The 27,399-nt window shown below is 33.6% G+C and overlaps 2 protein-coding genes across 2 annotated transcripts; one reads left to right on the top strand and one right to left on the bottom strand.

The window, feature by feature from the left end:
- The first annotated feature begins 58 nt into the window (after window positions 1-58).
- Window positions 59-14,703, top strand: LOC123675000 (chloride channel protein 2-like). Its single transcript, XM_045610213.1, has 14 exons — window positions 59-371; window positions 3,314-3,443; window positions 6,903-7,046; window positions 7,102-7,227; window positions 7,865-8,155; window positions 8,239-8,449; window positions 8,585-8,686; window positions 8,744-8,978; window positions 9,984-10,107; window positions 10,721-10,990; window positions 11,043-11,398; window positions 11,452-11,564; window positions 11,628-11,718; window positions 13,462-14,703. The coding sequence occupies exons 1-14, from the start codon at window positions 300-302 to the stop codon at window positions 13,798-13,800; spliced, it is 2,604 nt and encodes an 867-aa protein (XP_045466169.1). The 5' UTR covers window positions 59-299; the 3' UTR covers window positions 13,801-14,703.
- A 531-nt stretch (window positions 14,704-15,234) lies between these two features.
- LOC123675001 (serine/threonine-protein kinase 16) lies at window positions 15,235-26,871 on the bottom strand. Its single transcript, XM_045610215.1, has 6 exons — window positions 26,663-26,871; window positions 18,895-19,067; window positions 18,578-18,844; window positions 15,785-15,939; window positions 15,593-15,727; window positions 15,235-15,481 (listed from the first exon to the last, which is right to left on the bottom strand). Exons 1-6 carry the CDS (start codon window positions 26,770-26,772, stop codon window positions 15,365-15,367), a joined length of 957 nt encoding a protein of 318 aa, XP_045466171.1. The 5' UTR covers window positions 26,773-26,871; the 3' UTR covers window positions 15,235-15,364.
- Between the last annotated feature and the right edge of the window lie 528 nt (window positions 26,872-27,399).

Genomic DNA, 27,399 nt, shown 5'->3' with positions numbered 1-27,399 from the left:
TAAATGAAGAATATCATCATTACCATTGTCTACCCACCGGGACTAATAAATGCTGCAAATATTATCTCCAAACAATCAGGAACCTCCAGACTCAAATATTATAAAATTTTAATTAGCAAATGTTTAACTACAATTGATGGGACGATTTTTAGATGAACCGAATCACGGGTTCTGGGTGACTTCAGTTATCCTGACGTCATACCAGCCACGGTACTAAACAGAAGTATTGGTAGTACATAGCGAGTTTCTTGTTGATATGTGTTAAAACCCGAAAAACGGGAGTTCAGACGACGAACGATATGTTAACCACCAAGAGGATTGTCAATTTGCCCTCGGATCAAGTTTATGATTCTCAGTACCTCCCAGTGCAGGTAAGTGTGGCATTTCTTGTGGATAAATCTATCGATATATTGTAATACGTTCGGTATCAATCGTCGACGGCGATAAAATTATCAATGATTGACACGTGTTGGAGTTGTATAGTATACTAGTCGTTTAAATGAATTGATTGTAAAATTTCGTTAATGCATGTTTTCTGACGTCATATGCGCCTATATAAATATACCTACCGGGTGGCCAACCGCAGACGCGGATCTCATTTTGAGGGAGTAAATGAAGATTGTTTGAAAATCTTTTTTTCTGATGTGTAAATAGTAGTTAAGAACACAATTTAAAATTATTTTCGTATAAACAGGGTGTTTGAAAACAGAGGTATAGACCGAAGTTACTCAGATAACTTTATCTTTAGAAGCACCATCAACAATAAAATGGCGAAAAATTGAAAATATGGAGTTTTTTTTAATTGGTAATTTATGAAGAAACCACGCCGTCGATACAGGCAATGTTTTTTCGAGTAGATATATTAGCTACTTCTGACTATTTGAACTGATCATCAGGTTCTACACCTTCTTATCAAAGATTGGATTATGTCACTTGCCTGCAGATAATTTGTCGAATTTTGACTATTTAGTCTTAAGTTTGATCTAAAGAAAGTATGCTTCTAGGATCATTCTAGAGCTGAATCTAAAAATCATGCAATATTTTTATGAAAGTATTTTTCTACGAAACAATGTTGGGACCTTAATGATTCATAGATATATAAAAGTATCAACATATTATATTGTTTTATAAGGTGTTGAAAATGTTACTTCTGTAGAGAGGCTGGCATGGCGATTTTATAATTTGGTCTGAATATTTCAAGATGAAATCATTACTGAATATCAACATTGGAATAAATTTATGAAAATACGGCGATCTTATTTGAAAAAGCAGAATAAAGGCTAAACCACCAGAAAATCAAAAGCATTCACAAGCGAACAGAAGAAAATTTTTAATTTAAAATTCTTCGTCAATGAACCTGAATGAAATCTGCGAAAATAAACTTCAACATTATGGTCTGACTTTAAAGAAGCCAACGTTTTGAAGTTTACTCAAAAATGTGTTTTTTTCAACAAATCAACCAAGTGAAGTGACCAACAAAATATTAGAAAAGTGATCAATCCACATTTTCGTATATATTATGGAGCGAAATAGTGGAGCGAAACAATTACAAAAATAATATGTGTTACTATACCGATATGTGTTAAACATTATCCTATAATTTTCATATCCATAATATTTCATAAATCAGTTTGAAGAATAACATTATCTGAAATATCTAAATGAAAAAAATCATATCAGGTTCGTTTCAGCATCAATCTTAAACCATTCATGTTCTTTCAAATATTGTCTGAAGTAAGTTGAATTGATATAAGTTTGTTCCTCTCGTAGACTTAAATTCGAGTAGCTTACATACCAGTCGAAATACTGGTTTTAGACAATCAAATCAATACAAAGGATTTTGTGCAGATTGCAAAACCAGTTTAAACCACCGCACAACCAAATTTAAGGATGATTATGTCAAACAATATATCTCTTTCTGAATCGTTACAATTGAATTACAATTGAATAACTTACACGTTGTAGAAATTTTATTTTATTTAACAAATAAATGTTAGCAGTTTAATAAAACTATTGATGTTAATCATCAGTAATTAAGAATAAAAAATAATAAAGGTGTAACTAATTTCTTCATCGCACTTCATCACCTAAGGAGGTTGTTAGTTTTATTAACGTCATTGACGACCTCCCTCTATGAATGAGCAGGGTAGAGAACAAAAGATGTTGCAGTTCCCGGAAGGCTTACCGAACCAAAACGACCCCAGTTCAAATAATAATAATAATACTTCATCACAAGTGTTGGAAATTTTATAACCAGAAAAAACGTTCAACAAATAAAAGGTACCAATTGAGTAAAATGATCGATGTTAATCATCAATAATTAAGGATGAAAAATTATAAAGGATTCGGAAGGTGAAATTTTTTTCAGAGAAACTGAAAATATTTTTATCAATCATGCACTGCTAGCTTCAGAACAAGTATATGTAGATCGAAAATATTAGATTCAATGCCATAAAAACATAGTTCTTCAATTTCAGTTTGAATCTCAATCGATGATTGAATGTCATCAACTTCTCAGATCAATTTTGTAACATTCCACAATCTGAATCGAGAAATATTAGGATGATGGTTTTGTTACAAATATAATTTTCCATACAAGCACTATCATCGGTAAACATTATTTCACATATTGATGGCATAATTCAATTGAGAACTTTTTCTATTTCATACAATTATTCATTATTATCATGTTTATCGAAGATTACCTTCTTCAATTTATATGAGTCAAATATATGAAATTTTTCATGCGAACTTAAACCTTTCAGCTCGAAAAATCCTCAGGAAGGATCGAGATGGCCATTCTATAGAATCTGCTACTTGCCAATAAAGTTCGCAAAAGATTCCCTAGACAATATTATGATGCGGTAGCCGTATGGCGTTATCTATCTAGATAACGCCATCATGAATGGATGACGAGATTCCATATGATGGCCAGCTTGGTCACAGAACCTCACATCATTGGATTTTTTCTATAGGAGGACTGGAAATCTAAGATTTACTCTACACCTAATAATGCATATCGGTCAAGAAGAAAATAGAACACTTATTGTCACATATCATGAACAAATATTCATCAATTAAATGTTTAAATACTTTTAACTAACTACTTTTGGGAGTATGTTATGAGTAATTGAGAAGCATACATCTTGTTAGGCACACCATTCAACCTTCATATTCATCATTTTTAATTCAACCGTTCAAAAGTGGAGATAGGGAGGTAGGGATTTCTAGCTAGCCCTGCATGCTTATAACCTACATTGATTCATCTAAACATCTCACTTTCTGCATATTATCAATTCATCGATATTTTCAGACAGATGATGATTATGAAAAGACCTATATCAAACAACTCAAGAAATTCGCTAAGCAAGAAATAAAACAGGCTAAATTAGAACAAAAAATTGAAGGAAAGTCTAGGAGAAAAGAACTCAATCTTTACGAGGGTAAGAATTAATAAATTTTTTTCTTTTTTCCGAACTAGATAAGAAGGTCGAATTTCAACTGATGCTTTTCAAAGAAATGTGAGTCATTAATTTTTTATATAATTTGGATATTAAAAAAAACTTTGCATTTCACTCAACACCTATGAACGTTAGCACATCACGAACATGTACAGCATGGGCAAATAAGCGAGGTAAGCGGCTATATCTCAGGATCCACTCATCGTAGAGACTTGCGGTATAAACTTTTACCACTAAAGTTTACAAGAAAACACACTAGAAATTGTTTTGAAGTTCATACCTCTACCGCTAGGGGGCGTAATAGCTATCGTCGAGTAGAAAAATGAATTTTACTCGAAAATGTTTCATATGAAGTTGAAGAAAAAATATCATGATAAAGATAATAAAGATCATCACTGTAATCCTTGTAGAATTCTCTATCTTTTCGAATTGTCACTTTCGATTTTACGACATCAAATAGGGGTAGGTGAAAGGGAGAAATCTGACTGATTGAAGTGCCTGTAACTTCAGTTTGGCTCAACATTTTTGAGCAAATTAGATCTCGTCTGAAAGATAATATCTTCTTGATTGAAGACAAAATATACTCATGATTAATTTGTTTTTGCTGCTTTTGATAGGGGGCGCTAAGTCATAAGTTCATTGTTTTGTTCATTTTACTTCGAAATTTCAAATGTAATGATGGGATTTTCTTAACAGAAACAGAAATTTCATCAAATTTGCATGAAAAAACCTGCAGGTCGCAAAGCGATAGCTCCAGGCTTTCTGGAATTATAGCCGAAAGAAGATATTCTCCAACTGATGCACGGCGGAAAACCAATTTTTGTCTGTAAGTTCTGAGAGAAACAGAAATCCCATCAAATTTGTATGAAAAACGTAGAAGGTCTCAAAGCGATAGCTTCAGGCGTTCTGGAGTTATGGCCGAAAAAAGATATTCAACTGATCCACTGAAAAACTAAATTGTGTCTTCTTTTGGCCATAACTCCAGAACGCCTGGCGCTATCGCTTTGCGACCTTCTGGTTTTTTCGAACAAATTTGATGGGATTTCTGTTTCTGTCAGAACCTAAAGACATAATTTGGTTTTTCGCAGTGCATCAGTTGAAGAATATCTTCTTTCGGCCATAACTTCAGATCGCCTGAAGCCATCGCTTTGCGACCTTCAGGTTTATTCATGCAAATTTGATGGAACTTCTGTTTCTGTTAAGAAAATCCTATCATTACTTTTGAAATTTCGAAGTAAAATGAACGAAACAATGAACTTCTGACTTAGCTCCCCCTATCGAAAGCAGCAAAAACAAATTTATCATGAGTATATTTTGTCCTCAATCAACAAAATATTATCTCTTAGACGAGATCTAATTTGCTCAAAAATGTTGAGCCAAATTGAAGTTACGGGCATTTCAATCAGTCAGATTTCTCCCTTTCCTCTACCCTTTTTTGATGTCGTAAAATCGAAAGTGACAATTCAAAAAGATAGAAAATTCTCCAAGAATTACAGTGATGATATTTTTTCTTCAACTTTAAATGAAACATTTTCGTAAGTAATTGCACAAGTGCATCAAAATTACCGATAATTTTGCATGACAGCGTGTTGTCATAAAAACTGCATGAGTTCATTTTCTCCAAAAATGAAAATGACCGAATGCAGTCTTTCAAAGAAAACACGCTGGAATGCGAAATTATCCGGTAATTTTGATGCACGAGTGTAATTCGGGGGAATATTTCCCGAATAAACTGTTACATTACCTGTCAAACTGATTTAGAATGGAATTGCCATAGATTCGAACTGTGTAAGATGCATAGAAACTAAGCATCTATGAACAGAACAATTATCGCAGTGCAGTTTCGCTTCCTACAATGCAATTATCGCTGTAATTTTCGATAATTGTTCTCCAGATACATAGAATTTTTGACAGGAGGGAAATATTCGAGTGAAATTCATTTTTCTACTCGACGATAGCAATTATGCCCCCTAGCGGTAGAGGTATGAACTTCAAAACAATTTCCAGTGTGTTTTCTTGTACACTTTAGTGGTAAAAATTTTTACCGCAAGTTTTTACGATGAGTGGATCCTGAGATGTAGTCGCTTACCTCGCTTATTTGCTCACCCTGTACACCATGGTTGATACTCCGTACTCATAGTCAATATTCCGTGTTCAAGATTTCGTGAAAAAAAAATTTAATGATGTGTTAAACCCCCCGTACTGGATAGATACCATCGCACCCTTCTAGTAATCGATTCCACCAGGTAATCGATTTTCTCCTTAGGTATGACTGTATGTAAGTCATGAGAGCCTGTGGTGTTTGTGGAGGATTCGCTAATTGCTTCAGTCTTCTACCAATCATGTTCCAGATCCCACACATATTCGATAGGCGAAAGATCGGGATATTTGAGGTGCCACGGCAATATATTGACTTTAATCTCTTCGGTGCGCTCCATAGAATGCATTACGAACAGACATTAGCCTGTTGAAAAAAACGGATCCTCCAGCTCCTGAAGCTGAATTTCATTCAAAATATTGGTGGGCATGCTTATTGTCGGAATAATACCAATTGACATCAATTGTTTCTACAAACAATAGCACCCCTACAAACTACTCATTGTGACGTTCGCTACGTTTACGTCTGACTATTATGAGACCAATGTGCATTCCCCAACAGAATCGGTATCCATTACTGAAGACCACCCTTTGCCATTCTACGTCCAAATCCACTTCCAATGTTGCTGTCGATGACGATCGTCAACGAAAGCACAAGATATCGTTAATAGGTGGGCAAGCCAAAAGCTCTAATTTGAAGGTCAATTATACAAAAGATTACAGGACGAAGTTACCTACTTCGTTTCGAAATCATTGATAGGATATTGATCTTGAACTTGAGAATCAGTTAATTCCATTAATCAAAGATGGTGGTCCTAGATCTTGTTTAGCTATCTTGGTCTTCAAATTCCTAGTCTACGACGTTCTTAGCCCTCTGTAGACCATGCTTGTGTTATAAAAGATTGTTTCCAGTTATGACGAACAGCAATTTTTCTTAATGAAAAACCACTTTCTAGTAATTCATAATGTGACTTCTACCGAATTCATTCACTCGTCGGAAATTTTCACACTCGCGCCTCAAAACCCAGAGAAGAATACATAAACAAAAGAATTGGAAGGAAAATAAGGACGAAATCTTCTTAATCTTTCGAAAAATATACCAGATAATTTTGTTACAAGTAAAAGGTCAAATTTTCCATGGTTAGATTATTTATCATGAAATTTTAATCAATTGTAATCTTTAACTATTTTTGCCAAGTTTGGTCAAAAAGTTCTGTCTTCTTGGTGTTGCAGAGTACCTACACATATCAGTAATAAAATAATATAATGTGCATATATGCACATACCTATATGCATATTCCAATGACTTCTTCGAATTTTGTAATTCACTTCCTTTGTTTTCAGGAAAATGGTTGAGAAGAATGTCCTTTATTTGGAAGCACACTGTTGGTCGGTTAGGTGAGGACTGGGTCTTTCTAGCCTTTCTAGGATTCATCATGGCTTTGATTAGTTATGGAATCGATAAACTAGTACTTTTGTTTTCAAGTTGTAAGGATGAATGGTTCAGAATAGAGTTATCATTTATTTACCTAATGATTTTCAGCTAGGATGTATCTTTATAAACTGGGCTTCAACATGAGTTTGAAATATTTTGGATGGATATTATTGCCATTTTGCCTCATCATGTTTAACGTAGCATTCGTTTACATTGTTGGACCCCAGAGTGCAGGTTTGTATGAAATGTACACAATAATTTATAGAATATTTGGCGAACAAATGCGGGGATAATTGTTTCCTCTTATTTTGTACGGACCTCTTTTTTAAAGCAGTTATCATCTGACAATTACGGTCACCTGATCTTATTCATTTCTTTGAAGACATTCCTAAATAGGTACAAGCAGACAGTTATCTTCCAAATACGGAATGAACAATTTCCGGAAAAGCTTCTTTTCAAATTCAATTCGGAAAAAAGCACTGACTTGATATCATTGTTGTCGATCATTTTATCTAGATGAGGGCTTTTGATGATGAGATCCTCTTGATATAAGGCATGAACATTCTATTGATTATTTTACACACAGGTTGAGTCGAAAATGTGTAGGTCCGACCTTTCTGGGGGGTGATACCATAAAAAATAAGTATAGTTTGATATATAAACTTATGGCCCAAAATGCATATTAAGGGATATATCCTTCCAAAGTTGATAAAATTAAAAAAATGTCTACGCATAACTTCAACAATGTTTCTAGAAATGAACATGTAAAGTTTTAAAGAGATTTTTCTGAACGAATCCACAATTATCATTGGGGAATTAAAAACAGGTTAAATTACAAATATCTCTAAAAATATTATAATTCTCGTTTCAGGTTCCGGACTACCAGAACTCAAAACAATTCTGAGAGGAGTTGTATTGAAAGAATACCTAACATTTCGAGTACTAGTTGCCAAAATTTTTGGCATAGCATGTACTATAGGCTCTGGTATGCCTCTCGGTAAAGAGGGACCTCTTGTGCACATGTCAAGTATAGTCACAAGCTTATACTCCAATTTTTTGACGAAAATGAGACATTTCAAGGGAGAAGAAATAAGGAAGACTGAAATGTTGGCTGCTGCATGCGCAGTTGGAGTAGCCACTACATTCGCAGCACCTATTGGAGGTAAAATTTGGTTATTATAAAAAACAGTTTACAATAGCAGATTTCACCTTTTTTTTATGAAATTAATTTCTTCTTAATTTCAGGTGTTCTCTTTAGCATCGAGGTAACAACATCATATTTCGCGGTTAGAAATTACTTTCGAGGGTTCTTCGCAGCTGTCTGCGGTGCTATAACTTATAGGCTACTATCTGTATGGATAGATGGTCTCAAAACATACACGCCTGTGTTCAAAACAAACTTCTTGGTGGAGTTGCCGTTTGATCCGCAAGAACTCATCGCATTTGCGATTATAGGGTGAGTGGATTACATTCAATATGAGGCAATGGATTGTTACAAAGAATCAGCACAGACATGCACATTTTTCTAAAAAAACTACAAACCAATCTAAAGATTTAACATAACATCTTGATTTAGCTAAACATGTTTCAGTGTAGTATGTGGCTTTGGCGGTGCACTGTATTGTTGGTGTCACAGAAACTACGTTCTTTTCACAAAAAGAAATAAATTTTTAATATGGCTTAATAGTTTCTGGTAAGTCTTCTATATAACTTACGGTATTATTAACATGATGAAGATACATTTTTCCAGTCGATTCGTTTATCCAGGTTTTGTCGTGTTGGTAGTGTCTTCCATAACATTTCCGCCTGGTATCGGAAGATATCTTGCTGGACATCTTGCACCGAAGGGTCACGTGGACAATCTATTCGCTAACTTCACTTGGATGACAGGCAACTTAAGCGACTCACAGGAAGTGATACTTAATAATTGGAGAACGAACAGAACAGGTCCATATCTTCACCTTTTAAGTTTTATGGGTTTCATGGTAAGAACAATTATTATCAAATTTACTAATGAGTTGGATATATATAAACAAATGTTCTACCATCCAAAAAGTCAATAAATTTTGCTCAAGAAAATGTAGTCAGATGAGAAGATGAAATATTTTGTAATTCGTAAGATAGACGAGTAAAAACTTCTTAAATTAGTAATAAAAGATAAATAAAGTAATAGGTCATATTGTGATGTTACCCTGAATTCATCTCTTCGTTAAGTGATGATACTTTAAAATTCCATTTATTATTTTGAATCGAAGATCAAACGAATATATGATAATGGCCTCTGAAAGAATAAAAAAATTGAGTTGGATTAAGGTTTCTCAACATGCCGCATGCAAACTTTGTTTCAACTCTGGAGAAGTTCTTCTTATTCTTGCTTATTTCAAATCTACCTTAGGAGTTGTCTTAGTATAAACTTCATGATGAGAGTACCTAGATTATTTAGGTTCAACATCACCACTTTACAATTCCACAGAAATGAAGGGTTGGGCCTTTGTTTCTCGGTATGTTTTTTTTGTGTTTCGATATTCTTCTTGAATTTTATAAGGCTCTCATTAAGCGATCAATATGAATTTTTGCACGAGGATTTAAATTATCATTCTACATACAAATACAAATTTTCATCTCGATCGAATCTGCAGTTTTGAAATTAACATAAACATTAAATTCCAAACAGCCATATTTACGGAATATCCTAGTGCGACTAGGATCTCATCGACGAATTTTACCACGGCATTCGAAATCTGAACCTTCCCTGAAAATTTCGAGTTTCTAGATTCTTCCAGTCCAAAGTCATTGTGTAGGTACCTATATATTAGGTGTTTTCACGTCCTTGAGTAAACATTTTGCATTTCAATTTTCAAGATTAAGAATTGAACTTTATCATTTAAGAGCATACCCGGCTCAAAATTCAAAAATTACACAGATTGTGACGAAATGATTCAGAGAAGAGCGCTCAAAACTAAAATTAATTTAAAAACATTTGATTTCAGTTTCTAATGTCAATCTTCGCTTCAACAATGCCAGTACCAAATGGAACTTTCATTCCAACATTCAGATTTGGAGCTGCTTTCGGTAGGATAATTGGAGAAATCATGGCGACATGGTATCCAGATGGTAAACATTATCAAATATTTTTAGTCCACTCAAATAGCGGCTTTTAGACTAGTCAGAAAATCTCGAAAGTCTATGAAATTTCAATTGATGCTTTTTTGAAGAGAAAGGAGACTGATTCTGCGAAACTTATACCATTATAAAAATAATTGGTATTAAGTGGTCACACACTTCTTCTAGAAGTCCATTGTCTTACAATTCGAGTTGTTCTCTCTCCTTCTTCGTCAGCCTTCCCTTATCCACTCCTGGATGTAGGCCTATTTCATGTTCCCCCATGCTGTCCTCTCCTGAGCTATCTGAAACCATGTTCACTATTCTTGGTGGCAAATCGCGGCACAATCACGGAAAAAAGTTATCGGCTACGTGGGCTGTTATTCGTTTTCGAGGCAACTACCTAGTAAAGATTTTTTCTAATTGGTTATTCACCGTGCGATTTACTCTACTGATGCTACCGTATTGGTTGTTGATCGTGCTCTCTGTTTACGGGAAAGTAAATCGCACAGTTTTACGTTGCCTAGTGCTTAAATAGACATTATGTTGAAAAATAATGATTTCTTCATATGGTTTCCACAATGAATCACATAGGTAGTTTAAATATGTTTTCAATTATGCCTAGGTTTCTTTTATGGCGGTCGGAATGTTCACGTCATACCGGGAGGTTACGCCACAGTAGGAGCAGCTGCTTTCACAGGTGCTGTAACCCAAACAGTGTCTGTAGCGGTTATAGTATTCGAGATGACTGGTCAAATCTGCCATGCTATACCAATCTTGATTGCTGTTCTTATAGCAGTGGGAATATCTACCAAACTCGGTCCAAGTTGCTACAATAATGTTATAATTATTAAGAAGCTACCCTACCTTCCTGATCTTCTACCAAGCGTCTCAAGTAAAGATCTAGAAGAATTAAGTCACAATATATCTCATCAATTTGTTTCCAGAAATGTACACAGTAACTGTTGATGATTTCATGGTGACCAATGTGAAATTCATCCATTTAGAAATGACGTACGTAGAATTGGAGAATGTACTTAAGGAAAATCCTAAGTTGAAAACCTTTCCCATAGTGGAAAACTCGGAAAATATGATACTCTTAGGTTCTGCTAAAAGGAATGAACTCATTAAATTGCTTGAAGAACAAATTGGAAGGAAGAAAAGATTAGAGCACATCTTCAAGAAGGTATTCCAAGATTCAAAGGAAAATTTAGCTCCTGAAGAAGATAAGAGTTCTGAAACCACTGTAGAAACAAATAATAGACTGTCCACTTATGACAACCAGACTCTGAGACATTCTGTGGTAAGAGATATGTCCTGGAAATGTGATATAAAATATAAAATATCTATTTATAGTCGACGCCAGGTATCTTCGGAGGAGAAAGTTATGTAACTGTTGAAGGTACCTTGACGGAAGATGATGATCGATTTGAGAAACGGAAGGAGAAAGCTTTCAGGTCTATTTTCAGGTAAAACTCTAAGATTTTAAATTTTAAATCTTAATCTTGGTCTGAAATTATTTTCATTTTTAGGAAAGTACCAAAGAACCAAGGAAGTTTCAAATCATTGCTAGGTGGTTCGAAGGGGTCAAGTATCCTACCGTCCAAAGGAAGAACGGTGATGGTATTGATCATTCATAATACTTCCAAATACTGGATAATTGAAGACGTTTCATTTGGTACTAGGGTGTATTGCAATTTTTCCTCAAAAATATTTGGATCTGATATTTTGCTATGAGGACCATATTATAGTGCATTTGAATTCGTTCCCTTATTCTAGTATTCTCGTATAAGCTTTTGATAAACAACATCTATTCTAGAACACAAAATATTATGTCCATCCATTACATTTTCATCTTTGGTACAATTATTCGTTTTATATAATCGACAACCAGACATGAGTGTATCACGAAGAGTAAAAATCTCTTACTCCCCACAAAAGGCAACATTCACTCATCCCGTATATTCGAAATACAGAAGGACTCACGCTTTTACCAATCCCTGGGTGTGTTTGTCAATTTCCAATTCACCTCTTATTGGTATCAAATCATCATTGGTACGTTCTTCAGTATTTATTTTTGTATTGTTAATATTTTTGCATTTGAGCTTTTCTTCAATCGTCATTTCTTTGTTAATCTGGTTTCTTATACTATAACTTCAATCAGACGTCATTTTTTATGGTGTTCTAACATGGCATATACAAAAGTTTTTTCTCAATATGCCGTGATATTTATCAGCTACCTTACCTTCATTCATAAACTTAGAATTCAGGATAGTTTCGGTGAAATTATGTGTGTCGGTATACGATTTTATCCTCTTCTACTTACTTCATACTAGATACGCATGACTGTTTTATCCATTCGTAAACCTACTAGGCTGAGTGTTGGTTCAAAAACCTGTGCAGGATCTTCAGCAGTAGAAGAAATTGGTATTCTGTAAATATCAGTATGATAAACTGTATCGATTTCATCAACTGCTCCAGTGTTCATGTAATTTTGTAGAATGTTTAGATGTTCTTAATTGTTTTGCAATTTTCTCAGTTACCAAAGAAAACGTTTAAAAGCTTAGAACCTTGTATTTCTGTTATCAACTCCGACCATGAAATATTTCTCTATACAGGGTGTTTCCAAATTTGATGTGAATCTTGAAAGAGGTGTTAGTATAATTTATTGGCTGTTTGATTTAAATTTTGGATTATTTTCATCAGAAAAGGATATGATATCTATGAAAAAAGCAAAACTACTCTGTATTAGATGTTCAATAAGAATAAGTATGATTTGAAAGTCGGTATATGAAGAAAAGAATACTAAATTTCCTATATAAATTTGCCTGCAACTTTCGAATTCCTTAACTTAAGTAAGACGATATTATTTCAAATTCCTTCTTTATTTCTTAAAAAAGTTTTCGTTAGAATGCAGGAGCTATGAAGTTATGAATTCAATATTTTTTTATCGCAATTAAACCCAAAATTTCAGTAGCAAATGTATTCATAAATTATGTTTCAAATGACCTCCACCATTCCTCTTTCTCATTTTTCAGTTGTTACTTTCCGCCTGAAATTTACTCTCCATCCTCTCGCTGCTTCGTTTATTCTCACGATGTAAGATCCGGATTTCTTGCTGGCTACGAAAATAATCCAAGATTATAATCAAATTTGGTCAACGTAGAAAAAATTTTCGAAAAATGAAGTAAGGTGAGAAATGTTTATTTTTGGTTATCACTAAATATGACTCAAACGACAGCATATGAGTCATACTAACACGGTCTCCAAGGTTCAAGGCTAATTTGGAAACACCCTGAATATTGAATGTTCCATTATAACTTATAACATACATCTTCCCTCCTTAAATTTAAGTATAACTTACAGTTACGTCATCCTATACGAGACATGAACAAAACTGAAAGAAAAAAGTGGGAGGAAGTTCAAATGGCGTGCCTGGTTGACTTTTCCAGCTGCTGCGTAGATCCAGCCCCTTTTCAACTAGTACAACGGACCTCACTCCTAAAAGTTCATTCACTATTTTCGTTGATGGGTCTTAATCAAGCATATGTAACAGCCATCGGCAGCCTTGTTGGTGTTGTAGGTCTTAAGGAGTTGAGAAAAGCCATTGAAGAAGCCAATAATGGAATACTGAGACCAAGTGAAATATTAACGCATGATTCTTACCTTAGAATGAAGGATTCCACATTTCTATCTTATGTATGATTATTTTATTTGAAATACGAAAATAATTCGATAATATTCAGAAAATACAACCATTTGAATGTAGATAACATTGTAACTATTATATAGCATACTACATTACATTCCTCCTTCAAAAGAAATAATTTCCATTTCTTCTCGTTCATTTTTTTGTATGAAATAAATTCAATGAATTTATGGAATGAATTCAAATTGAATTATGGTGATATAATAATTTGAAAAACAAAAAACACATACAGTTTGTATTTTTTACATTCGTAAGGTTGTTGAATCAATATTCCTAATGAGAATATCACAGTATTAGTTCAAAGCAGAACAAACAGGAAAAATCAATAATAATTGATTACAATTACACTGAACTGAATTTAAACGTCCTACTGGGATTAAAAAAAAATATCGAAACCAATCAAGTCGCACCTTGAACAGAATAAGATTTCTCATTGCTCACCTCATGTTTCGTAAGAAATATATAGGCCATTTCAAAATGAACAGCTATTTTCACATAGTCCTCTCAATAATTCTTAAGGAACCACAAAATGAAATTAGATATAAAATTTGTATATGAAAAAAGCGTTTAAATTTTAGGTCAAAGCAGCATTTAAAAGCAAAATAATAACACAAATTGATAATGGATTACAATTTCAATATAATGAAATTAAACTCCCGACTCAGATGAATAGATAAAATCTATACTAAAAGAGCCCTATAAAATAGTCACAATAAAACTAAAGAATAATATTTTGCTTTGAACTCTGAACTTTGAATATTTTGTTAAAAACATATAATCATTCAAGATGAATAGCACTTGGAACTTTCAATATTTCTTCATTTCCAACAAAGCATAATTTTAAGATTTAAATTCATATGAAGAAAAGTGTTCAATCACAGGGAATATTTTTTTTAATCATAAGTGTACAATTTATCCTGAATTATATTTCCATCCCAAGGTTTATCTCATTCATATCATCAAAATCTGCATAAACTATATTATATTATAACAATAAAACAATATTTTTTGTCTGGAATTGTTGTTATAACACTTATACGATGTTACTATAATTGTATATTATGGACAAATTGAATGATCTTCAACTTTTAATGTCTCCAAATTACACGAAAACCATTTCCGCTATTCAAATGCAATAGTCAAAAATAAATATTGTACCCGTTTTCTATTTTTTTTTTATTTTTTAGTTCGAACGAATGAGGAAAACCAAGCTACATTTCAACTCTGAATTAATATTTTTGTATAAACTGAGTAATTTGAAAACATTCTATAGGAAAATTTGATAATTTATTCGTTATTCTGGATTTTTACCAATTATCGCATATTTCCAACAGATAATTGTTTATGGTTAACATATGTTCGATTTTTCCGTTAATGTTATGGCACGCTCGCTATTTATAATTAATTTTAATTAAATGATGTTCCAATTCTATAAATAGATAAAATTATATTTCCGGTCATTGTACATCTTAACAAATAAATAAAAGCTTTGAATCTTAACAAAATGAAAAATACTTCATTGCATATTGAAAAAATCCTTTGAAGTCTTATAATTTCTCTTCAAATAATTGCGTCAACTTCATTTCTCAATACTTGTAGTCTTTCGATGACGCTATCTATGAACGGACGTTCGGACGGATTAACTTCTAACATAAACTTCATAAAATCATGAACATTCTGAAATAAAATAAAATTGTCATTAGTCTTCATAAATAACAAACCACACATACGAGGGATAAAGAAATGAGAAGAAAATTGTGAAATAAAAATGCTCAATGAAGTATTTACCTCTCTGAATGGTCCATCTTCCGGAAGAGGTAACGTTCCAGAAATCACCGCCAAATTGACTGAATCTCCTTTTTCATGAACTACATCGAATGGCGACTTAAAATAGCATAATGCGTACATAATACAACCCAAACTCTGAAAAAATAAAAGTTTAAACAAAATGTCAAATTTTGGTAGACCAAAACCCTATACCCATATATCTGTCCTTTGATCTATAACGCAATAGCTTTCAACATGAAAGAGCTCAGGAGCTCTGTAAGTCATCGAACACCTTTCAGCGGCCAGATCTTGTAGCTTCTGGGCATCCTGAGCACCGCATATCTGAACTTTGGCTGGAGCGCAAGAACCTAAAGAAAGTTTGATATTTTTTCAAGATAAATCTACTTAGCAACATTACAAGTAGAAAGAAATGATTTCTTCGACTCGATTTTTCTACAACAAAATGACCACACATGAAGTATGCTGAGGTAATGTCAAAATTTATTTTTGATGACTTTTTGTCGAAAATGAAATATTATCATTTAGTTTTTTTTGAGAAGCTGATTGCGCCTCCGACTTCCAAATCTTTTATTTGAAACCTTCCAAATCACCACAATGTCAAAATATTCAAGCATGCATAGAATAGCTTTCTGAGATGTTGTTTTGTCCTACCGAGAAAGTGTGAATTAGGGTCCAATAACGGTCAAATCTGTGGAAAGGAAGGAACTAAGGACATCGCAGGGTGTCAAACTCAAGAAAATTAATAGCATTATGTTGTCCTTAGAAATTAATCGTGATTCTATCTAGTCATGTATGATGGCCTCAGAAGGGTAAAATGCTCTGGAACGGAATTGGATTTGCAGTTTAGAGTCATTTACAGATGACTGTTAGTGTGGAAGCTTCGTCAGATAGGGGTTTGAAGGGATGTGATGTTATAGTGGTTTGATGATAATAACAAACAGATCACATCGCTGATGTTACAAACCACTTCACACCATAGTTGATGTAAAATAGATCTTATGGTCAAGGTGCTTGCGTGTTCGGATGATCTTTCGCCCCTCCTCTAATCACCATTTTTTTTTCAGCAGAACCAAGCACATCTTCATATTAATCGTCGGTCTACAGATATTCTTATCAGAAGTGAACCGAAAATGAATACAAGACCTATCATATCGGAAAAAAGAATAAATATCGAATAGCTATGCAACGAATCTACAAGAAATTCATATCAGATAAGAGTCCAGTGAATAAATGGTTATCAGCAATTCGCGTGAACTCCATATAGGGAAGAGGCATTGAGATGGTTAAAATTTTCAACTTGGAATGTGGATAAACTGCAACTTAGATCCGGATATAGAAATAAGGGCAAGAATAGAAAAGGAAAGGGGGGCATATTCAGCAACATGAGGTATTTTCTCTGTGATTGTTCGCTCAACTTTGGATTACGATATAGGTTTGTGAAATGCTATATACACTATGTAAAGACGATGAACGAGATAGAAACGTTTGTAATGTGACTCCTCTTACGCAGTCTACTCAAAGCCCCGTGTATGAACGAATACTTCTTGTTTCGGATTGCGAAGGATTTGCTTAGATTGTGTCCAACCTTCATTGAATGGAGACAGCACCTTGAGAAGAAGAATGATTGCGTATTGAATAGGAAGCAGGAGTGGAACGGCATGGATGAAAGCAGGCTGAAAAAGGTTGCAAGAAACAAGTCATGGGTTGGTCGTAGAAGCGTTGGAGTGATGATTTACCAACTGAGTAGACACAGGCAGAAAAGCGAGGAAAAACGAGCAATTTGGTTAATAATTATTCAATGTGGAATTAGAATATCGAACTTTCTCCGCCGAACATAACCCCAGCCCCTTATGATTCTGCTTGACGTCGAATCCCCTCTCTAAAGAACTGAATGCTACCAAAAAAGGTTTCATTTTCAGAGGCAATACGGATACTATAACTACCAAATTGCCATACATGGATAATCTAAAGCTAATAACAGGATACAAAAACCACAGAACAAATTGTGGTCAAACCTAGTGGAAAATTTCAAAAACAAACAAACAAATATAAGGAATGAAAAATCACCCTCAGTATCCTTTTCAATTCACTGATTCTTTTTGTGGTTAATCACATCAGAATAACTAACGATACCAAAGATGGTTATGCTCCGGCGAACGGTTTCGGAGTATTAAATTTCAGATATAGAGGATGAAAAATCAACCCCTGTATGCCTTTACGAATCGCCGATTTTTTTGGTTTTTAATCACATCGGAATAAAGATTCCGCATGCCAAATTTGTTTAAGCTCCGGAGAACGGTTTCCGTTTTATAAAATTTTGAAAATTAAGGGATCAAAAATCAACCACTGTATTCCCTTGCGAGTCGATTTTTTTTTTGTGGTTAATCACATCAGAATAAAGATCACAAATATGGTGATGCTCCAGATGACGTTTTCAGAATTATAATATTTCCAAATATAGGGGATGGTAAATCACCGTCTGTATACCTTTGCAAATATTTGAATTTTTTTTTGTGGTCACATCGGTATAACGACTTCACATGCCAAATATGGTTATGCACTGACCTTTGCTTTCTGAAGTAAAAGAATAAAAATATTCATGAATTCAAACTTGATTAATTCCCAGAAATAAATTCGATAATTAATTTTTCTATATTGCATTCCATTGTTTCGTATCAATTTCATCAATTACGAAAATTGGAAAGCTGGAAACGGTCTGCTAAGTTCAGTGTTCACACCGGTCAAATATATTAGATCTTTGTGACGAGCTTGCAAAATACAGACCAATTTGAAGATTGGGTAGAAAATTAAGACAATTTTATATCCCAAAAAATATTTTGAGATAAATCAAATGTACCTATCTATAAAAATCCTAAAATAAGTAATTTGAAAAATGCAAGTCTTGCTCAATTGAAAACCCTCTTTCGAAATCGTACAAGTATATTCTAATGAAAAAAGTCGATCAGGCAATAGTTGTGATCTCACCTAAATCCATAATGATGGGTACCATTCCTTCAGATAAGCATACATTCGCTGTCTTCAGATCTCTGTGAGCCAAAGGTTCGGGACTAAAATTATGTAAATATTTCACCCCTTGACATATTTCGCTGAAAAGTCTCAGTATATCTTTAATATCTAAATAATTTTTTGTGAAAGATCTCACAGCAAGATAATCATGCAACGTCCCAAGTGAAAAATATGGTAATACCAAAAAAGCCTCGGACGTGGCATTCGTAACAATATCTGCAGATCCTGAAAAAATTCAAAGCATTAAATTGAATTATCGATCAATATTCTCTTACCCTTGAAAGAGGAATCAATAAGTCCTATAATATTGGGATGTTTAATTTTTTTATAATAATTTATTTCTTGCATTGCCACCTTCTGGTCGTCGACGCTGTGACATTTTATCCTTTTCAAAGCATAACATTTTTTCGTTGATGAATTCTCTACTAAATGAACTGTGGAAAACCCTCTGGAAATCAATTTGAATTCTTCAGGAAGACATAATAGTTTGCAACTTATATTTAAATGAATGAAAAGGTTGTGAAAGATATGGTAATTTCTTCAAAGCTTAAGCTCCAAAAATTTATTGAAAAATAACAATAAATCTTGAACGTCTACAGACTTCAATCCCTATTGTATATTTAAATGTGTAATTTTTTTGTTCAATATTTGATAAATGTTTCCAAAAGCACCCCGTCGTATTTTTTTTCAATTATTGAACATTCAATGATTTTTGTTGGTTTTCAATGATGGCATCAAACAGATTTGTTTAACGGGATGGTGAGTAAAATGATGTGCTGAGTGGGCAAGAATCTTTAGAGAAACATTATCAAAATGGTGAATTCAAAGCACGTTTACCCTTGTAAATTTTTAAGATGTAAAGATTGATGACATCATTCTCAAGAACAATTCAAAACATTCAATAATCTTTATTTTCAATTTGAAGAAGAATCTTGGAAATGTGCATAAAACTAGTTATTCATCATTAAAAACGATCAAAAACTTAGAACATAGAATATTCTATACTCTAAGATCAAAAATCATTCCTAACCTAACTTATTAGATAATAGGTTAGGTTATTTTTAGGAATTATTTTTGATATTATCTAGGTAGGTTAGATTAGGAATGATTTTGATGGTTTTTAATGATAGCAAACTTGTATTTATGCTGATTTCCACAATTTCCCTTCAAATAAAAAAATATATTAAAAATCAGTATGTCATCACTGAAAACCATCAAGCGTCATTCTAAAATGCTCATTTCTAATGAAAAATAATGAAAAAGTGAAAATAATAGGTTGCGGTTTTGTAAACATTTATACCAATCATTAAAAAACATATAGTAATAGTAATAAGATGCCCAGAAACCATGGTGTGTGCATTGATTTTTTTTTTCGAACTTTTTGAAATAAATCACCTGTTGCTTCAGCTAGAACTTACCAGAGTTCTGTAAGGTATTTTCACTTCTTGTTATTTCAGTTTAGTAACATTTGGTCCAATATTAATTCGTAAGGGATAATTCCACATAGTGTATAAGGATAAACGATGTATGCGCCATCTGAAACTCTAGTGATCTCTCAAAATCAAGTACGTATAAATCTCCCATTTTGTACCAAAGTTATACAAAAATAAGTAGACACACTATGGTTTATAGACATCTTAGCTAGTAAAATGACAGAACTCAATCATTTTTTTTTTGAATGATCAATTTCCGATACTTATATTACAGAACTTATTCCCTTTTGAAAAATATTTCCTTATACAGTGAAACCGAATGAAAAACTTATTCTGATCATACTATTGATGAGTGTTGCAAAACTTCACGAATCAAATGATTTGTGAAGTTTTGTATGTTGTTTGATGTGTTAAGTAATATGTATGTAAATTAAAGCATTAATCTGTGTCGAATATTTACATTTTTTTTCCACTGCAATAGTGATTTTCAATATTTTATGACGCTGATTTTCATCTTAGTAGAAAGCAGTATAGAGTATACATTTAGGCTATATAAGTCAATCCTCAATTTTTATTAGGAGTAATCATTTTCTCATGTTCAATCATCAATTTATTGTTGGAAATTATGATAACATTCGAATGCGTGAACAATTTACCAAATAATCTGGATTCATTCTACGATCAACCCAAATGACATAATTTCAACTACTTATATTCAATGCTATAATAAACTATTAGTGGTAGGGCAGCACAATTTTTCAGTCTTATTAGCAGCTTTCAAAATGATGGTAAGAAAATTGTTGTGTTTTGTGACCACCATATCATTAGTAAGTGGTATAACTCCAGACCTTGTAGCAGGAGTATTCGAAATATTCTTCAATAATTTGGCTAATTGCTACATCGCAATGGAAGGAGAATTCGACGAGAATTTGAAAATAATATTTAGAAATAAAGTAGGTGAAATATGGAAAGCAGATCAAACAACTAATACCACATGTTTTCGAAACGAAAATTACATTATTTTCACCAATGGCAAAAATTCATCTAAATTGGATTATGTTTTACCTGAGCTTATTCCTGCGCAGTCTAAAATTATTATTATCTCGAAAAACTATAATTCAAGACTCAAAGACCTACAGTTGATCATTTATAAAAAAAACTGGGATCTAATACTTTACCAAGAAGAAAAGCAGAATATTATCGACCAACTACCGCTTGTAAAAACGTCTATGACAAGATTGTCATTATGTTTACTATTACCAAAACCACAATGCAAGAGAAATACGTCTGAATTCTTCAATTTTATCCGAAACCGTACCCGATGGACCCCGAGAAAAATGCTGCGGATCCTGAATAGGCCCTTGACGGTTGCCACTTTTCAAAACCCACCGTACACAATCGTGAAGAGCGATACCTACGTTACCGGAGCCGAAATAGAAATACTGAAGATCATCTTTCCATACAACTTAAAATTCAAGGTGTTGAGCAACATGAGCCTTTCGAAAATACCTGTATCGCAAAATCCTTGGAAGAACCTCAGCTACGAACTAGAAATGAAAAATGGCGGTGCGGACATTTCTGCCAGTTCTATATGGATGACGAAGTATACACACGGCATGTCCTATCCAATGGATCAACACTGCAATACTTTCATCGTCAAAAGACCGATGCTTTACTCAAGGTTCTCTTTTCTATTTCAAACGCTAGAATTTAAACTCTGGGGCGTAGATGTCTTGTTCTCATTTTGCATGGTTGTTATTTTATCGACTATTCAGTCAGGTTTATTACCTGAATATTTGTTCCCCGAATACGGTGTAGGAAGAACCATACTAGATATTATCAGAACCTTCGCAGGTTCTTCCATGCCAAGGAATCTTTCAGGAAAATACCCACTTCTACGTTTCGTTTTTTTACTATGGTTGCTTTTCTGTTTGATCATGGTGACCTGCTACAATGCAGGACTAACGACTTCCTTGAAATACCCTATGTTAACCAAGGACATTAAAGACATCAAAGATATGATAGAACAAAAAATTATGTGGATGGATGAAACTGATGGCGTGGCTGATTTAATGTCTTCGTCGAATGATACCATATCCAAATCTTTGGTACAGCTTTACGATAGTGAACCTAACAAGACTTACAGAAATTCCAAGTTAGTGAAATACAACTACGGGTTCAGAGTGGACACTCTGACAGGAGGATATGTCAGGAACCTAGAAGGTATAGATGAGTCTATTTTGGAAAAATTCCAAATCGTACATGGTTGCTACGTTAACGTCCACATGGTATTTGGACTGAAGCTAGACTCGCCACTAAAGAAATACTCCGATGACTTTATCTTAAGGCTAACGCAGCATGGTTTCATCAATCGTTGGTACCGTAAATTTGCTGTGCTAAAGAGATCGGAAACAATGTTTCGACTTTTCACTCCGAATTCTGGAGAGAGACAACTCACTTTGGATTTCGTTAAAATGAGAGGTGCTTTTTTTCTTATGCTTTTCGGGTTAGCTTTGGGCACATTATCGTTCACTTGCGAAACTTACTTAAAAAGGATTAATCTACATCGGGGATGAGTATAATACTATGGTATCTTAATCTGATTGATGCTTTCAATAATTAAAAATACAAGAAATACACCTAGAGGGGTCCTATAGGGATCACAGTTAGTTCCACTATTTTTCAGCCGTTATTTCTACTTCACTTTCTCAAATGTAATGAAATATTTTCGCTCGAGATACAATATTATGTATCAAAAAATGGTTTGAAATTTTCCTGAATCCCCTCGATTCCTTTGCCTTCAACATTCATTTATCGTGGACCACGTATAGATGACGGCATCCGACGGAACTCCAAGGTATTTGACCTGACTTTTTGACACAACTACGCCAGAAGATGGGGAGAATATCAAAAACTATATGGACTAGGAGATCTTCAATTTGTGTTTCACAAAGAGCATTCAACGATCCACCAACTGGTACGACCAACTGAAAATAACAAGAAGCAAATGAATCTATCTACAGATACTGGTGCAATATTCTTTGACATAGAAAAGGCAGTTGATAAAATGTGGCATCAAGGTGTGACATACGAAATGAAGTTGATGAAATTTCCAACCAAGTTCACGAGATTAATACAATCGTACCTGGCAAATAGAAAATATGGAGTTAATATCGATGGTACCAGGTCAACGATTAAAGAAATTGAAGCTGGAGTTCCCCAAGGATCGGTGAGAGGACCGCTACTGTTCAACTAATACTTGGTAGACATACCAAAAATGAATAGATGCCCAGTTTGTAGATGATACCGCTATTTACTATCACAGTAGATTGCGGAAAACAATTATTAGGCAGATAGACCTAGATAAACTGAAGGAATACTTCAAGAAATGGAGATAAAAAGTGAATACGACGAAAACAGTTGCAACTTACTTCGGAGGAACAACAGTAAATAAACATAAAGCAGAAAACGTCAAAATAGAAAATCATACCATAAAATGGAAAAAGGAAGCAAAATATCTAATGGTAATTCTAAATGAAAGAATGAACTTAGAGATTTTTTGACAGTTATGAACATCCTCAAGCTCAAAATAAACAACACACACAAAAAAAGTATATAATAAATAAATATAAGAGGTGACCTACATCATCAGTTGACACTTTGAAAACACGTAAAATGCTCATCTTAAAATCGTAGGTAGAACGATACATGAATGTATATTGAATGATAGATATGAGAGAAACTAAAATCTGATTAAAAATGAAAAACCTTTCAACACATCCATTTTTTTTTTATTTTAAACCGTTAGCGATCAGCCAACGTGTTTCATGTTAATTATAATCATTAATTTTTTTCTTTATTGTAACAGTAGGCTTTGATTTGGAGAGATTTTGTTTCTTAAAATGTGATATTGTAAGACGCCATTTAATAGGGCCATAATTCTATGAAGGCTCATGGACAAAGGTATAGTATATCCAAAGTCACTTGAACTAGTCCATAAAAACGCTTGGCCAGATTTACCTTTGAAGAGGATACCGCGAACCGCTAAATACCGGGGTTTATTTGAAAGTATTGTTAAGCAATAAACTCACTGGCCCCAAAGAAATTTCTGGAAACTGGGACAACCCTTGTATAATCGAAATATTCTGGCTTCCTCCAAGTGACTTTGGATATCCATCAAAACGGTTGGCAGGTTAAGTATAAAATACGCATCTTCAAATAAGACAAAATATGTGCCTACAGCACGATAAGTCTCCATGCACAGTACTGTCATCGTAAAGAGATATTTAGATCAAGAATTCGAAAATAAATATATAGGAACCAAAGAACCCATCAGATATCCCCAAGATCGCCGGACCTTCATGGATTACATTATATGGGGCACCCTGAAAAATATGGTAAACCAAACTGATTTTGATAACTTACCTACATAACATTGACTTGTACAAAAGGAAGTTTGCAGACTAAAAAAATAATCGGCCGTTTTCAAGAAAATTGGGGTTATCAAGTTGAGTGAATCACCCTGCACAAAGTTTACGTTTTGGAATGTGTAGAATCTAAAAACACCACAACTTTCACACTGTGATTTATTATTTCCTCATAGAATAGCTCAAATCATTGAAGGTGTTAAAAGAAAAAGGTGGGCTCACGAAGGAATTGAACCCAGGTCGCTCGCGTTCGTCGCTAACTTCCTAATATGTCAAAGTCAAACTCAAAAATATTTATTTCGATAATTTTGTATCGGGTGGTACATTATGGTTGTCCATTAGTTCTATCAAAGATCGCAAGATTTTGGTATGACAGTTTATGTTTGAAACAGGAATCAATGTTATTATTTCTTAAGTGAGTGATTTTTGTATTATGTCGCTGGCTTGACATTGTTTCTCATAGAAATGTTTAGAAATTCTATTTATGTGTTTTTATTATTGTTTCTATTTCCGTTGTTTCATGTGAGTCCTTGATTCTGGTATATCTATTACTATTGATAATTAGTCTAAGTGTTTTTTCCTGAAATATTGGTAGAGTTGGGAAAAAACTGGTACAGCGTACGTTATTATCGTTTTGATTGTGTTCGTGGACATTCAGTCTATTACTTAATTGAACACCTACCACAGAGCTTTTGGGGGTTTGCCTATTCTCATTGTAGTGAATATCTTATTTTTGGTTAATATGCAATTGTAATTTGTTCTGTTTAGCTTTCATTCAAGGTTATTGTCTATTTCTTACAAATTTCTTGAATTTGTAGTAAGTGGTTTTTTAATAGCGAGTTCGACGCTTCGGCGTAATGAGAATGTGAGTATGAGGAAGTTTCAAGTTTGATGAATTCAAACGATAGGCCCTCGGGGCAGACCTTATCGAATGCCTTTTCTGTGTCTAGAAGCAACATTAGCATGTTTTTCGATTATGATATCGGTGAGAATTATGGGAATTTTAAGTACAGTATTGTGTTTTTTCTTTAAGCCAAATGGATTAGGGTTCGGCACATTTTATTTTGTCTAATATTTATTAAGTCGATCCAAGACATTTTTTCTGCTAGTTTGTTAATAGTTGGCATTTTGGCAATAGACTAATTGGTCTATAACTTGTGAGTTCGTATAGGTTGGCTATGATTCGTACTTTTTTTTGTACAGGTTTTAATAGACTCTCTTTACAATAATTTGGCCAATATGAGAGCATATAACGATGGCATTGATAATATACATTAGACGATAGCTCTTTCAGTTAAGTTTTTGAGTAATCTATTATCGACTTCGTTCAGGCCTGAGTATTTCTTATTCGGTAATTTTTTAATGAGTTCCTTTAATTCTTCATAATTCATAATCGAAGAACCAATATACTACGCATCAGACACTGTCATGAAGAAGAATTATTCCAAAATATTGAATGATAAGATTTGATTTTTTTACTTGAATTGTGACCTAAGAGTTTAATTGAGGTCGTGGATTTTATAAATTTTTGCTTACACGCGTTCGGGCTGCACCTGTTGCCCGGGACCCCCACAGCTGTAGCTAATTGCTGGAAGTAGGGTTAAAAATGGATGGAGACGGCAAAAATTACAGAATAATAAAGCTTCAATGCTAAACTTGAATGGGAACAAAACATTTTTATCAATATACCGATGTCGGTATTTAAAGGGACGATAAATTTTGATGAATTAATTAATATACATACTCGCAAATAATCAATTTCGTACAACTAATGTAATGTACTTCTCAAATGCACAATTTCCTCTACTTCAAACTTGGCTACAATCTTCTTATCTCAAAGTTAATTTCAGTTAGTTACTCATATACATATATCTCACATTCCATGAGGAAATATTAATTCTAGGATAATTCAATATTTTCCAAATCGAATTATGGAATAACATGTAATCAGGTCATTCAGAATATAATGGAATAGGCCGAATAGGGATAAGGCGTTCGATCGAGTATAAAATATGGTCACTACACAGCTTCGTTTGTCGAAATTCGGAAATAGACATACATAATCTATTCAATTGAAATGAACTCGTTGAGAATATAGATCATGTTCTTGTTGATACAATAATCACTGATTAAACACGACAATAACAACACACAAACCAAATATTATGTTTTATATTACTTACCCATCTCCGAGATGTTCTTTGACTACGTATCTCACACCGTTTATATTTATAACTTCTTTGGAACATATACAGCCCATTTTCATAATAATGCTTAAACCTAACGTGTTCATTTCAAATTTAATTCGGTAATTACTAAAACATATTTTAAAATTATACACTTAACCTCTCTCCACAACTTGACAGCTATCCGTGTCAGAACTTCTTTATCTTTAGTAGAGAGAGCTGCTCGGTGTGTTTCACTGAAGGTCGATATAGCGTAGAAATAAAGGAGAGCATACACTACGAGATTTCACAGAGGAACAATACTTCGCTTTTTGTGAATTCTATGTGATACCTAAATGAGAGTATTACATACAAATATAAATGGTTTGAATGAGTTGTCTTCATAATTAGTAAATTTTTGATTGATTCGTTCACATACGAAAAATAAATTGTCAATAAAACTATTGACTGATTATTTTTATACCAAAAATAAATTATTAAGCTACAATTCATTATTAGATACAATTAACGAAACTTTTCCTAAGTAGCGGTAGGACAAAGTAACAAGAACAAGCCTATACAGATCACAGATAGTAATATACTTTAGTTCTCATATGTCGAGTTATCTAATCTACCGAGCAAAGCCGTAGCTAGAAAAAAATTTGGGGGTCCGTTAACTTGAACTCTACAAAAATACTGCGTAGTTGGCAACAAATAATTGTACATACAATAATAAAATTCATACATAAACATTC

This window comes from Harmonia axyridis, chromosome 3 (assembly GCF_914767665.1).
Source record: "Harmonia axyridis chromosome 3, icHarAxyr1.1, whole genome shotgun sequence".
NCBI classification, from domain to species: Eukaryota; Metazoa; Arthropoda; class Insecta; order Coleoptera; family Coccinellidae; genus Harmonia; species Harmonia axyridis.
The sequence above is the reverse complement of the archived record's forward strand: the minus strand, read 5'-3'. Positions and strand labels throughout refer to the sequence as shown.